Source organism: Drosophila virilis, chromosome 3, assembly GCF_030788295.1.
Source record: "Drosophila virilis strain 15010-1051.87 chromosome 3, Dvir_AGI_RSII-ME, whole genome shotgun sequence".
In the NCBI taxonomy this organism is placed as follows: Eukaryota; Metazoa; Arthropoda; class Insecta; order Diptera; family Drosophilidae; genus Drosophila; species Drosophila virilis.
In genome coordinates, this window is record NC_091545.1 from 19,752,055 (window position 1) to 19,766,746 (window position 14,692).

Consider the following 14,692-nt stretch of genomic DNA (forward strand, 5'->3'; position numbering starts at 1 on the left):
TTAATTCAAAATTGTTCCCATCATTTTTAGCCCATATTGTAAAGTTATCGGTATCGATAACACAATTTTTGGCTGCCAGTGTGTACGCGTATTCGGCGAGAACGTACCATTGCAAAACTAAACTTTCTGCATAAAACATAAAAAAAACATTAAACAAATGAAAAACATTTAAATTAAGATATTACTTGAAAAGTTAAAAAAAAGTACGTGTACGTACGTCGCGTTTACAGCTTGCAGTTTGTGTTTGTGTGTGTGTAAAAAGCCAGAAATACCATAGGCGAATGAGGGGCGAAGACGAAGAGAAAATGTCACGCAAAGCAGCAGCGACAGAAAAAGAGTGAAGAAATTACATTTGGGGGAAGGAAAAGCGCATAAAAACTCAACAATAACAATATTAAAAGACTCTTTCTGTGCAAAAAGGCGCAATTTCAATGGCAATGCTTGGCCCGCAATCAAAATTGTGCTGAAAAGGGAATCGAAATAGAAAATAACGAGTTGTTGTTGTTGTTGTTGTTGAGTAGTTGTTACTCGGCAGGCAGACACCTGCAAGCGCAAGGAGGAGCGATGAAAACAACTGAACTGGTCCTGGGGAGGCGCCTAACTACTGTTCTCGTACAGTTCTTGCTCCTTGATTTGAATGTCGTCGTCGTTGGTAATTGAATTGAAACTCGGCTGTAACTGGAACTGGGACTGCGACCACGACTTGCACTCCTCACTGGCACAATGCAAAGCTTGGATTCATCATGCCAAGAAGCAGATGTAAGTATCAGTATCGGTTGAATATAGCAAATATATTTTATAGACACTTAAATATGTCAAATTCCGTTTCACAACATCCAGTTTATCATAAATGACACGCTTAAGAAGCTAAAGGGCGACAACCCACTGAATGCGAGCTCCCAGGGCCTGGCGCATGCCGCTGGCTCGGCCGTTCAACAGCATTTTGTCTACCAGGCGACGCAGGGCTCACAAGGCTCGCCGCAGCCACAAAGCCAGCAACATCAACAGTCGTACAATCAGCTGCACACCGTGCTGCAGGCCGCATGCTCACCCACGCTTGCCATCAATAACAGCCAGCAACAGCAGCAAGTACAATCTGGTCCTGTCTCGGTCAGCTTACGATCGTTTCTGGAGACAAGCCTGCTGCAGGCGATACCTCAAATACCTGCGCAACCGCCAATCTGCATATTCGATGACGACGAATCGCCCACTGAACTGCCTGCGAGTGGCAACATTGTCATACTTACGGAGCAGTCGCAGGCCCCAGGTTCGGGTACAACAGCAAGTGGGCTACCCTGTACTGGGATTGCGATAGCACCATCGCCGTCGTCCTGCTCCTCATCAACAACGACGCTGTCCAACTTGAACTCAATTACGTCGCCCTCACCGGTAGTTCCTGACCTGTTGTTGTCCACGCCACCTGGTGTCAATTCCAGCTTAAACAGCAATAGCACCACCGCCAGCTCGTCACATATATATCAGCACCTGCAACAGCAATCTCACAGCAGTAGCAACAACAACAACAACAATAACAATAATAATAATAATAATAATAATAATAGCAATGCCAAGAAGGTCGACAGACGGCCCCCCTCGAGCAGCTCAAATGCTTCGACGGGCAGTGGCAGCAGTCATCACCAACACCACCATCACCACCTGCACATACATCAGGCTCAGTCGCACAACCACAATGTCCTGTCATCGCCCACATCGTCGCCTAGCAAACGACAAAAAAGCAGCAGTAGCAACAACAAGGATTGCAGTTCCTCTAGTCGCAATACAGCTCTTACGTCTGCATCACCGCGTGCTGGCGCCGGAGCTGGCTCCAACAATACCAATGCCAGCAGCACCTCCGCATCTACGTCCGCCTACAACGCAGTGCACAACAAGCGAGAAACGACTACAAAGTTCTTTAATATCCACGACAAAATCAAGGAGCTGTATCTCCAGCTGCTTAGCAATGATCTGAATCACTTTGCGGAAACGGGGGTAAGATTGTAAAGCACACACCAATTATCCAATTTCAATTCATTTTTGCCATTTATCGTGTGCAGCTAAAGCAGCGCAGCCGCTCTTTCATTCTGGAACGACTTGTGGAATGCGAGCGATTGAACACCATCGTAGTCAACTTGTATCCTGGCAATAAAGGCTACTCCCTGGCCCTGCACTACGATGAACAAGTAATGCTCAACCCGCTCACAAACGAATGGATCGTCTCGGATCCCACCCACCCTCATGGTATCCATGGCAGCGAGAACACGACAGACAAAAGCACTACTAGTCGAAACAAAGCGCAGGCTGATGGCGACGCTTGTAACCCGTTCAGAACGAAGTCGAGACTGACCGAAAACGAGCTGGCATCAGGAGAGACAGCGTCAGCGCCTGTGTCATCTAGCTATGGCCTGGTTGAGGTACTGCGCTGGCCGTATGAAAACGATTTGCTGTTGCAGTGTATTGACCGTGAACTGCTGCCTGAATTCCTCATGGATCTGCTGAGCGCCGATACCGTCAGCCTGAGCTCGCCACAAGATGGAAGCGACGGATCGCGGGTTTATGCCAAACCGAGCGTTTTTTATGCTGGCTGCGTTATTGCGCAAATACGCGATTTCCGCCAGACGTTTGCCACCTCAACAAATATCTGTGATATGAAGCACATCCTTCTGCGGCCCAGCAATGCAACGCTGTTCGCAGACGTGCAGCAGCTGGGCAGCTCGTTGGGCTTGGCCGGCGCAACGCCAGAGGATAGACTGGCGATCGAGAGTCAACTGGTGCTGGCCACGGCCGAGCCGCTGTGTCTGGAGCCTGATCCGAGTATTGGTCGCCAGTCGATCAATGCACAGCATGAGCGTCAACGATTCAACTCACACGAAATGCGCCGCCAGATGAAGAAGTTCACCCAGGTTGCCATCAATCGCAAGCGCAAGCTAGATCAGTTCACGCATCATCAGGGCCTCGAGCTATGTGACTATCTGACACGTCTGCGCCAGCGCCCGCGCAGCTCTAGCAACAGCACAGCGAACGCAACACCCGCAACAGCGCCTAGCAACAATCCCCTGGTGGGCGCAATGCTCTCCTCATTCACCTCAAAAGTACCAAGGCGGCCGCACGAGGTCATCCGACCCATAAGACCACCCACCCTAGACTATCCGGCAAAGCTAAAGGTACCCGAGAACGTGATCAGCGTAGAGAAATATGCTAAGCCCTTGGAGCCACTAAACGAATTCAGTGAGGCGTGTAAGGACGGCTGCCAGGCAAACTGTCGGCACAACTTTCAGCCGCAGCTTATCGAGGAATATGTGTTGGAGACGGAACGTGAAGCGAGCGAGGGCCGGCGTGCACTGTATCACATCAAGCTATCTATATATCAGCGTCCCTCCGACGCTGAATACCTTGGCGAACTGTATGTGGATCGTGACTATCGCGAGGGTGAACGAAATGGGGAATCGTGCCGCTTTGCATTGGGTACCCGTGTCCATGCGAATCGTTATATTCAGCAATTCCGGGAGATATTCACTGAGGAGGGACGCAAGGCTGTTAAGATTACGCATCTGATACCCGGACATGTGCCAATTGTCACCCACACTGGACTAACTAATGAGCAGCGGTTACTATTGCAGCAGCAACAGCAGCAGCAGCAACAACAACAGCAGCAGCAACAACAGCAACAACAACAACAACAACAACAGCAGCAGCAGCAACAACAGCAGCAGCAACATCAGCAGCAGCAGCAACATCAGCAACAACAACAACAACAGCAGCAGCAACAACGACAAGCTCAGTTTACTCAACAACAGCAGCAGCAGCAACTGCCTGCGACAGTTCATCATGTTGCGCAAACACATCCAAACGTGACCCTCTCCCGTCAACCAGGAGTTGTTGCCAAGGCGACCAATCTGCCGCAAACGTTTCGTCAGCAGCAACAACAGCAGCAGCCACTGGCCGCTGCTCAATTCAATGTTGATGGTGCGCTGCAAATTCAGCAGCAGCCGCAGCAATCGCAGCTAGCCAGTGGCAACAACAACATCTTGCAGCAGTCGTCTCAACAACAGCAACAGCAGCAGCAACAACAACAACAACAGCACCAGCATATACAACTACTTACAGCCAGCGGAAACGCATCTACCGGTACCACCCATCAGGTGAGCCTGGGAAACGGGTCGCTGGTATTGCTGCAACAGCAACAGCCGCAGCAGCAGCAGCAGCAGCAACAGCAGCAGCTAAGCACGACGTTGCAGCACTCGGGAATCACCATACAGCCAGCAAACATGCAACAGCAAAAGGCATCGCCAGTCCAGTTGAACACGGCCATTGGTGCCAATTCCGCGTTGCGTGCCCAGCTGAACTCCAATGTGCCAATTCTCGTAAGTATTTTCAGTGTGAGCCATTTTACATATTAATGTGTCTGGCTGATCAGACAGTGCTTTACGGTTCAGGGTCGTCAATACTTTACTCATATTCTATTCCATTTTGCTTTTAGCAATCACAACTGAAGGCTTCGCCGATTGTTGCCACACATCAATCACTGCAGAAGCAACAACAGCAGCAGCAACAAATAACTGCCACAAATAACAATACCCTCAGCAACAATAATAACAACACGGCCATGCATCCAAATCCTGCGATCAATGCCATAGTCACCAGCATCATGAACTCCGCTAACCAATATCAGCAGCAGCAGCAGCAGCAGCAACAACACCAGCAGCAGCAACAGCAACAACACTGTAAGTCGCTTTATTTATGCTTGATTATATTTATACTTAATTCTGATACCTTCTAGCAGGCGGCACACCGACAAGCAACAGCAACTCGACCCCGATCATCAACATTAGCAGCTCCAACAGCGGAAGTCCTGCAACAACAACTCTAAAGAACTCGTGTAATGCGTCCATACTGAACCTGTTGAATAGTGCGCCCGCAGCAATGACAAGCACGCCAGTCGCCAGTGGCACTTTCACCACCTCGTCCACTGGCCAGCAGCAAACATTGACATTGGTGCAGCATCAGCAACAACAACAGCAGCAGCAGCAGCAGCCATCGGGACCCACCACGGTCGATGCGGCTACGGCCACATATGTACAGACGACGCGCGGCACGCCAACACTTGTGAGTGCCCAGCGTAAGCAGCCGTCTAGCGAGGTGCTGCAGAGCCTGTTGAACTCCAACCGCAAAATTAATATAGTTGGCGCGAGTGGCGGCACCACGTTTCGAACTAACTCGGCGGGCAATCTGATTGCCGTCAACCTCAACCAGTCGCAGGGTCAGCCGCAACAGCAGGCAGCCGATGGCAGTCAGGCGGTGCGCGTGTCCATGTCAGCGCTTGCCTCGCAGCTGGCATCGCCGCCCGCCGTGATGACGAATCCCCCAACTGGATATGGCGCCTACACGGTCAGCACGGGCGGCGTCTGCGGCAGCCTTAAAATACTCAATACAGGTCAGCAACAGCAGCAGCGCATACTGAGCTCGCTGCGCAGGGATAGCACTACGGCGCCGCCAAATGCGATCGTGGTGGGGATGGCGGCACCCTCGCCTGGCAGCGATTCCAACGCCTCAAATGCTAGTGGATTTGCGGTGCCCACGAATTTATCGTCGGCTTCGGGTGGCGGGAGCGGAGCACTTAATGCGCTGCTTACCAATGCGGCCACGCCGTCGCCGTCTGGCTCGGATCACTCGCAGTCATCGCAAACGCACCAGAACCAGGTGCTACTCGATAGGCTCAGCAATGTGACATCGAATGTGTCCGCCGTGTCAGCAGTAGCCATGCCGCACATGTCGCCGCAACAGGCGGCTTCAGTACAAGCGAACCAGCAACAGCAGCAGCAGCAGTTCATTACCAAGACACTGGTACACTCGCCCGCCACCTCATCCATACACTCGCCCATGTCTAGTCCGCATCCGCAGCCGTCGGCCTCGCCGCAGCAGCAGCAGCAGACGACTGCTACGCTCAATCTACAGGGTATCAATCTGTCACAGCTGCAGGGAGCAATGGCAAACTTTGCTGGTCTGCAGAATGTACAGGTGCAAATTCCGGGCTTTACGCAGCCCATTTCACTGCAGTTCTCCGGCAACAGTTTGCAGGCGCCAGTGCAGGTGCAGCAACAGCAATCACAGCAGCAGGCCTCGACAGGCGGCGCCACGGCAAGCGGAGCTTTAGCGCCGGCGCAGTCGCAGCAGCGCAGCGTGCTGGTCTCAGTGCCAGTATCTACGCAGCAACAGCAGCTGTCCCACACAATCACATTGCAGACACAAACGTCGCCCCAACAGCAACAACAGCATCAGCATCAACACGCGCCGCCCACAGGCACCATTGTTAGTCTGCCCTCTGCGGTGGCTGGCACCCAAACGGTGGTCATTACAAATAACGCAACTGCCGGCGGAGGAGGAACCGGAGGCGGGGGCAATGCCAGTGGAACAGGCGCTACAACGGCAATGCTCACCCTGCCCATTGGTAAGTGATCCAGCTGGCAACTGCACATGAATGCTCCGCCAAGAGCAAGAGAGAGGGAGAGAAAGAGATAAATCGGCCCGTTTGGGGCGGCTTTGATACTTGTTACGATTTGAATTTATACTTTATATAAATATGTTTTTATATATGATATATTTACCTATTTTATTGAACATGCTTAATTTTGTTCTTTTCTGTTTCTGTTTCTACTTTCGTTTCGTTTCTTGTTTACACAAACCTCTTAACAACTCGTTCCGATACTCATGCAACTAAAATGTGTTTATGTGTTCTGTATTTAACCCACGCCATCAGTTTGACCCATGCACCGCCTAACGGGCCCCTAACCGGGCCAATGGTGGCGGTTAGTTAGCGTCTTTGACCAACAGATTCATTGTAACCTAAAACAACAACAACAAAAAAAAATCTCCCCGCACACCCGATTTGCTTTCTGTTTACAGCTCAACTAGTCGGTGCCGGCGTACAAAAACTCAATCCTCAAACAATACGTACCTCAAGTGGTGGTGGTGTAGGTGTTGTAGCGACAGCAGCCACCGCAGCTATCCAGCCGAGAGCACGCAACGTTCAGGTGGTGGGCACCAAGCAGCTGGCCAGTAGTCGACAGTTGCTCACCGCACAGCGTCAGATTGGCGGCTCCACGTTGAAGATTGCGACAACTCCAGTCAACGGTAAGACGGCCAATAGTTATTAAAGTTGAATCAAAGATGTAATCCCATTCATTCGCTTGTCGTGTAGCCAATGCCGTCACCAATAGCAGTAATATCAGTGCGGGGCCTATTGTGATGTCTGCGCAAAAGATGCAACTGAAGACCGTCAAGGCTCCGACGCAACAGTCACTTCAGCAGCAGCAACAACAGCAGCAGCAGCATCGAATACTCAATCAGAGCACCGCAACAGCCGCCTCACAGACGCTGCCAAGTCCTAGCCAAGTGCAACATCAACAGCTACAGCACATACAAATCGCTGGACGCACTGCTCCGGCCAACGCAAGCGTCATCAGTCAGCGCACCCTTACGGCCATTGCAGTGGCCAAGCAGCAGCAGCAACAGGCAGCGGTCAATCGACGGCGATCCACCACAGATGCAACCAAGTAATAGCGCTGCTTCTCTATCCTAGCCCACGAACAAAACAATGGGCACCCAGTAGTTGCTACTGAAGTTGGCAATTATGCAAAAGAGCCGCACTATTAATTTTGATTAATTGAGGAGAGGAGACAAGTAATAAGGCTACGCGTTATGTATTTGCATGATATTATAGTTTATGTTTACAACTTAAATAGCACTACTGCATACATTGTATACCCATATATCTGCATATATTTTGATGTGTATAATTGTAAGTGTAAATTGTGTGGGCCTATGGACTGCTCAAGCTGTACGAAATCAATTTGGACACCTCTTGTTAGTACGGGAAGCTAAATGTGATTATCGTTCCCGGCGATTGCGTTGATTACTGCGCTTGTGTTTAGTGTGCCCCTTGCAGTAACTTCTGCTAAACTACAAAACAAATTAAGTGTAAAGCTCTTTATTAATATTTATCTAATTGTACATATTGATTGTTTCATATTTACGTGCGCCGAAAAGCCATTTCAACAATGTCTATTAGTTTGGCTCTCCAACTCCAATTTGTTACACTCTAAGACTAGCTACGTAAGCGTGCGTGCTAACTTTAAGCTTAAGAGCAGTAAGGCAGTACGACAGAAAGGCCCTCAAATGCAAAATGAAAACAAAAGAAAGCAATAATAAGAAAACCCACAAAATGTAAAATTGATTGTAAAACAGAATACGGCTAACTATTACGATTTGGATTAGTTACAAATGTATGAACAGTTGTAATGGTTCATATAAATATAAATATACATATGCATATTGTACTATTATAAATATTATTATTATTATTATTATTATTATTATAACTGTAATTATTATTATTGCTAATTATTTAAATGCTTAACCTAATTTTATTAAAATAAAAAATATTTAGTTTGTATTGTAAACCATCAGCAAAACTAAGAAACAAAAATTAGTAGTCGTACTTCCAATTGCAAACTCATAACTTACAGTAACAAAAATTACAACAAAAAAAAAAATGCATATTAAAACAATTTATTTGTAATAGCGCAATGTAAAAAAAACAATGGAAAAAAACGATCCAAAGTTACCATCATAAAAACATTTATATGCACAGGTTTTTGCGTAGTTGCGAGCTGATAAATTGTCGCTTTATGCATATATGACTAAAAATTTGTTTTCGAACTAAGACCGTTTTAGTAGCATGAAATTATTTATTTAAGTATTTTTAATTTCGTTAGACCTTTTGCTGTAATTGTAATTGTTTGGCATCGTATGCTTTTTTCTGTACAACAAAAATGCCTATATAATACAAATACCCTAACAAATAATTTAAATGAAAAGAAACAAAAAAACAACAGAGTTACCCAACTATACACACACATACACTCAAAAATAATTTACTCAATGTTATAATAAATGTGATTTAAGAAAGAAAACATGGTACTACCTAAACAAATTATAAATGTTACGATAAAAAAACCAGGTAGTCAAGGCCGAAAATGCGCTCGTGTCCGTGTCTTCAGAGCGAAAGTGAAGTAAAAATATGATAAAATTAAATATAAATTACATGACAGTAATACGAAGCAAATTAAAACTCAGCATAAGCTATTAAAAATATCTATTAACATAAATGTAACTTCAATTCAATAATTGCTTATCTAAATACCTGACGTAGAATCTTTTCATTTCAAAGTAAACATAAAATCGATTATGTTTAAAAAGACTTTCGAGAGAACTGAAAAAGGTCACTAAACGAGTGAACAGTAAGCAAATGCATCTAAGAAAGACTTCTAATAAATCAAATATAAAACAGTTTTGTTGTGTGAATGTACAAAAACTCTGTGTTTATCTGAATGCCGGACCTGCTCATTGCACCATTTACATTTGTAGTCGTTAGCGTTAAGAGACAAATCCGAGTTATTTTTAATTATCAATTTATATTATAACTATTAGTCAATATCACGCTGCAGCAATAGATTCGGATAGAATCGCAGACCCTCCACCGACTCATCACGACAAACTCTACCCAGTCGCTCGGCCACCAGCAGACGCTCCTTAGCTAATAACAGTGAGATGCCCAGCTGTTTTGCGAGCTCCTCCACCGCCAAGGACTCGGCAGCCTTCACTTTCTCCAATGTATCGATGGAAATTAGTTCATCATCATGGGACTCCAGTTGCAGAACCATGGCACCACTGGGAAATCGACGCAGTTTTATCGGTCCACTAAGACGTTCGCAAGCGTGAAGCAAATCTTCGGGCGAAAGAAGCTCCAGGCCGCGTGCGCGATTCACACGACAATAGACATCGGCCAGGGACATCATGCCGCCATGCTCCTACCCAACAACAAGATACGTAATAGTATTTTTTTTACTCTATGCTAGGTGACGACACACTTACTTCAATTGGATCGAGCAGCATTTCGCAAATTTGCTGGGCCAAACTATTGAAGTACGCCGTGTTGCTGGTAAAGTTGTCGCGCGTCACCGGATCATCGATGCCCAGGCTGAGCAGGTAAGATTTAAAGCGCACCGTTTCGTCGTCTGATATTTCACCTCGTTGCTCACGTATTTTGCTGCTTATATTTTTAGATAAGCCCACCATGTCCTTTGCCATAGCCATGAGAACATTCAGATCCTGAAACGCAAGTGCTATGTTCTCGTCCGCTGCCTTGGCCTTTGCTTCTAGGTGACGTTCTATTCCACCGATGCCCGTGCGTTTCTGAATCCTCGCCAGCTTATCGCTGACCTCTGACGAAGCTTCTGGTCCTCTGAAGATTGTTTCACTCGTTAACGAGATGGTCCAGACGCGCGCATTTAATGTCTCTCGCAGGGCGCTGTGAAACTCAGCGCTTAGCCCGTTCTTGCCCGACAGCTTGATATGTGCAGCACGGCTTGTGTCCAGGGGACCAGGAGCCTTGTCTGCGCTAGGCGGTCGCAAATGCATTATAATGCGAGTTTTGCGGCCGAAAAAGTTGGAGGCTGTTGTTTCTTCACTAAGAGAGATTACATAGCTTAATGGTAGGCAGAGCGTTACGGCTGCTCGTGCTATTTCGCCAGGACGACCCCAGAAAAGTCTGTGTGTGGTAAGTACCACTTCCCCATCCTCGAATTCCGTCTGTAATGAACATTGTTGAAAAAATAACAGCTAAAAGTAGAAGGTGATGGGAGCTACCTTTTGGTCGCCATCGTAGATTTTGACGTTGCGGTCGCGGCTTACAAAGGACTCGCTTTCGACTAAACGCGCCTCTTCATATGCAAAGCGATTCATTGTTGTTAATCGCTATTTATTTATTAATTTCTAGATTTGTTTTGGTTTTTAATAGAACTAGGAATGTTACAATGAACGGCTGCGTCACGACATATCGATAAATTGCTTGATCTCTCGACTCAAAAATAAATAGGCAACATTTTAATAGTGTTAAATTCATTCCATTCATAAATCGGTGTTTTAATATTTTTATATTTACTTACATTAACTACGTAACGAAAGTATCAAGATACACGTAGAGTATTTTTGGTTAATTGTTTTTAAATTTTGTACGGACTAAAATGTGCGAAAACGGTCACATTCATTATTTAGTTCTTACATGAATCTGTCGAGGACAGACTATCGATAGCAGATATTTTATAATATCGATAACATTAATGGAACAATTGGCATGTGCCCACAGTAGCAAAAATTTTCATTTGTTGCATTTTCAGTTGTTTTAGTGCTAGTTTTTTTTTTTGTGTGTGGTAGAAGTATAATTAATGCACTATTGAAGCCCTAAAAAGTACAAAATGGCGTGCTTTCATTGAAGGTGCTTATGTAACAATGCACCAACGCCCAAATTAAGAATTTCGTGTTCACATCGATCACCGGATACGGATTACTGTTAAAGCTTTGCCCACACATTGTATGTATCATGACGGCCACAGCAACAGAGGCGAGTAAAATGTTAGAGGCAGCACTGCAGCAGATGGATGGCATAATATCGAATTCAGCGACTGCAGCAGTCGGTCAGCCGCAGGCTCAGCCAGGATCTGCAACTACGGCTTCGCTGACTAGCTTCTGTGAGCGTAATTTAATTTCTGCAACAAATGTGCTGTCAACAGCTAAGACATTGGCGTTGGCGCTGCAACAGGTGAGTCGGCTGCTCAATAAATAAAATGCACAGATCTAACCCATTTCCGCACTTCTGCAGGTCGGTTTGGCAGCGCCAGCTCCAGATCCGGTTACCGCTGCAATAATAAGCGATTGGCTGGAAACGCACATACCACGCCAGGACTCCGATGAACGCATGCGGCGCTTACAGCGCGACAAGGAAGGATTGGCGCTACAATACCAAATGCTAGCCGAACGCGTTTCTGAGCAAGCAGACAGAATAATTGAATTGGAGGGCCTGTTAACGGATAAATCGCAGCAGCTTTGCACCAAAGAAGAGCAGCTGCAGCGCCAAATGATTTCGCGATCTGCGCTAGAAACACAAAAACTGGAATTGATGAGTGCCTTAAGCGAGCTAAAGTTGCATCGAACGGCGCTGGAGTGCGAAAACGAGCTGAATGCCACCGATTGCAACATGCCTTACGGCAGCATGGGCAATATAAATCAAAAGAACTTCGCGCCAGAGGGTGGCTTAGCACCAAAAACTCCACCCTCAGCCTTGCGTCACCAGATTAAGCCCCAATTCCATAGCTTGCCACGGTCCCATGGCGGCGCCAACAAGCAGGTACAGCGCTTGCAGGCCAACAACAACAATAACAATAATCACACCCTAGATGTGAATGCAAACAGCAGTGGGAAGCAACGTAATGTTGCGTTTGCCTCCAACGAACAAATTCTTATCGACGATAGTGTGCTGAGCGATAGTGCTGTCCCACCCGAAGACGCCATGTCGATGTACTCTAGTTTTCGATCCCAAACCCAATCGACGCCCTCGCCAAAGCTACGCGAGCGTTCTGCACGCGGTTTGCGCAGCATTTTAGGCAAACTGCGACGCAGCAATAGCAGCAACTGTGAGCTGACCGCCCTGGAGCAAGCGGAACCAGATGAGTTTCGTCGGGGTGGGTCGCGAGCAACTGCAGGCGGCCGCATAGAATGGAGCGCACAGACACCAATGTTTTGCGATGCCGATAAGCACTACAGCAGCTGGAACGCACAGGAAGTGTGCAACTGGTTAGCGCACATGGGTCTTGGATGTTATCAGGACAACTGCAGGTAAGTGCTATCCTTTTATATTATAACAGGCACAACCGTTGCTCATCTTAACTTTATGTTTGGCCATTGTAGTAGTAAGATTTTGAAATTTTAATAGCCAATTACGAATTCGTATCTATTTTGCACCAAATTTATCATTCATCCGTTCGACACAGCGTTGTAATATAATTGCTATCACAAACATTTTCCTCAAACAATGCCATCTGCTTTAAAGCGTCGTGAGATCTTCGTTAATAATGTTGCCTATTCTATAATATATTGGTCACAGGAAATGGCTAAAAGCAGATCCGTCTGTTTGCTTCTTTACCGCTTCTCCGGTTGACATCGAACGTGAACTTCATCTAAAATCGGTTCTGCATCGAAAGAAAATCATGTTGGCCATTGACGACATCACGAAAAAGGAGTTTGACGAGCTGACGGTCAAGGCTGCAAAACTGGATGTTGGCTGGGTGCTCCGTTGGCTAGATGACATTGGTTTGCCCCAATACAAGGATTACTTTCTGCAGGCCAAAGTCGATGGCCGCATGTTGCATCGTTTAACCCTTGAGGATCTTTCGCAATTGCATGTAAGCTCCTGCTTGCACATCGCGTCGTTGCGATGTGGAATTCTATGCATGCGTCGCATGTCCTGGGATGGCGAAGGCCTGATTCGTCGTTCAACCAGAATGGCCGAGCAGAGCGACGAAGCTAAGAGCCCTGACAAGGAAAGCGTTGACTTGTGGACGGCACACCGAGTCATGGAATGGCTGAAAACAATAGATCTATCGGAGTATGCGCCAAATTTGCGAGGTGCTGGAGTCCATGGCGCATTGATGCTCTATGAGGATCGCTTCAACGCCGATTTGCTAGCTGATTTACTGTCGATACCGCCGAGTAAATCTTTGCTTCGTCGCCACTTGGCAATGCATTTTAAGGAATTAGTTGGACGTACAATTATACATAGTAAACGCGATGCCGAGGCAGCTCCTGGCTATCTGCCACTCACCATCACAGCAAAATTGAAGCCACCCAAGCGCTCACAATTTACACTCAAGCGTCGCAAGAGTTCAAAGGGACAAAATGAGGTCGACTGGACGGATTTAGTATGCCCAATGAATACTGTAGTGCCCGTGCTGTCCACCTCGGAGACACTTAAAGATAACGATGGTTCATTGAGCTCCACTTAACCGTTGCGAAAGCGGTTCACAATCGGAGTCGCGGTTAACATACTTATGCGTAATAATATAATTATTGTTAATCTAGTTTTAAGTTCACGCCAGAAACTGACCCTGAAGCTGATCAACTTTACGATCTAGCCAAAGTCGGACATATAGACTTACAGCCAAGGAGCTGTATTTGCAAGAATTTACCAAGGCGAGCAATGTGAGCCAACCATTAAGCAATTTATCGTAAAAACCAACGACCAATCAATGACGTATTAACAAGGCAGGCTGCTCAATGCACAACTACCACATACTACATACCTTTATGAAATTTGCACTTTTTTACTCGTATAATTAACATAAGACGAATTGAGCATTAACGTCTTCCAAAGTATGAGAAACTGAAGTATTTAAAGGAGCATACATATTAACGACCTGGAAAGCAATCGAAAGTCTGGCATATAGCACAATATCCGAGTTTATTTGTACTAACACTAAGTTATATGTTATTAGCCCGATATTTCAAAAGTATATAACGCATTTTTACGGAAGTCAAATAATTTGAATTATTCTTGATTCAGGCAAAAATGGATTGGATTGCGAAAGTCTACTATAAATTCAATTCTGTATCTGGCACATCTATTTTCAAAACGACCCAACAATAATATCTTCACAGGATAATCACATAACTTATGGAGGACGCCTGGAACCGCCTTCAGCAACTAGATTCCACAATAGGGATATATTAATCTGGGACTCTGGACACGCTGTCAACGAAGTAGCGGACGATTTCACAAAAGATTCGGTTAACCCAGAGCCAC

The 14,692-nt window shown here is 46.4% G+C and overlaps 3 protein-coding genes across 5 annotated transcripts; 2 read left to right on the plus strand and 1 right to left on the minus strand.

The window, feature by feature from the left end:
- The first annotated feature begins 72 nt into the window (after positions 1-72).
- On the plus strand, positions 73-10,487 carry Spt20 (transcription factor Spt20 homolog). Of its 3 annotated transcripts, none has more exons than XM_032434825.2 (7): positions 74-759; positions 841-1,989; positions 2,055-4,361; positions 4,478-4,721; positions 4,778-6,445; positions 6,901-7,128; positions 7,196-10,487. In XM_032434825.2, exons 1-7 carry the CDS (start codon positions 724-726, stop codon positions 7,552-7,554), a joined length of 5,991 nt encoding a protein of 1,996 aa, XP_032290716.1. In that variant the 5' UTR covers positions 74-723; the 3' UTR covers positions 7,555-10,487. The 3 variants fall into 3 exon arrangements, with proteins under 3 accessions (XP_032290719.1, XP_032290716.1, XP_032290718.1); XM_032434827.2 differs by having other exon boundaries at positions 75-759; positions 4,781-6,445; XM_032434828.2 differs by lacking the exons at positions 6,901-7,128; positions 7,196-10,487 and adding an exon at positions 6,755-6,893 and having other exon boundaries at positions 73-759.
- Positions 9,332-10,899, minus strand: Vps36 (vacuolar protein sorting 36). The gene is made up of 3 exons (XM_002047931.4): positions 10,705-10,899; positions 9,931-10,647; positions 9,332-9,866 (listed from the first exon to the last, which is right to left on the minus strand). Exons 1-3 carry the CDS (start codon positions 10,798-10,800, stop codon positions 9,483-9,485), a joined length of 1,197 nt encoding a protein of 398 aa, XP_002047967.1. The 5' UTR covers positions 10,801-10,899; the 3' UTR covers positions 9,332-9,482.
- Positions 10,900-11,174: 275 nt separating this feature from the next.
- Positions 11,175-14,422, plus strand: Liprin-beta (liprin-beta). Its single transcript, XM_002047932.4, has 3 exons — positions 11,175-11,656; positions 11,717-12,729; positions 12,998-14,422. Exons 1-3 carry the CDS (start codon positions 11,438-11,440, stop codon positions 13,893-13,895), a joined length of 2,130 nt encoding a protein of 709 aa, XP_002047968.1. The 5' UTR covers positions 11,175-11,437; the 3' UTR covers positions 13,896-14,422.
- Positions 14,423-14,692: the final 270 nt, after the last annotated feature.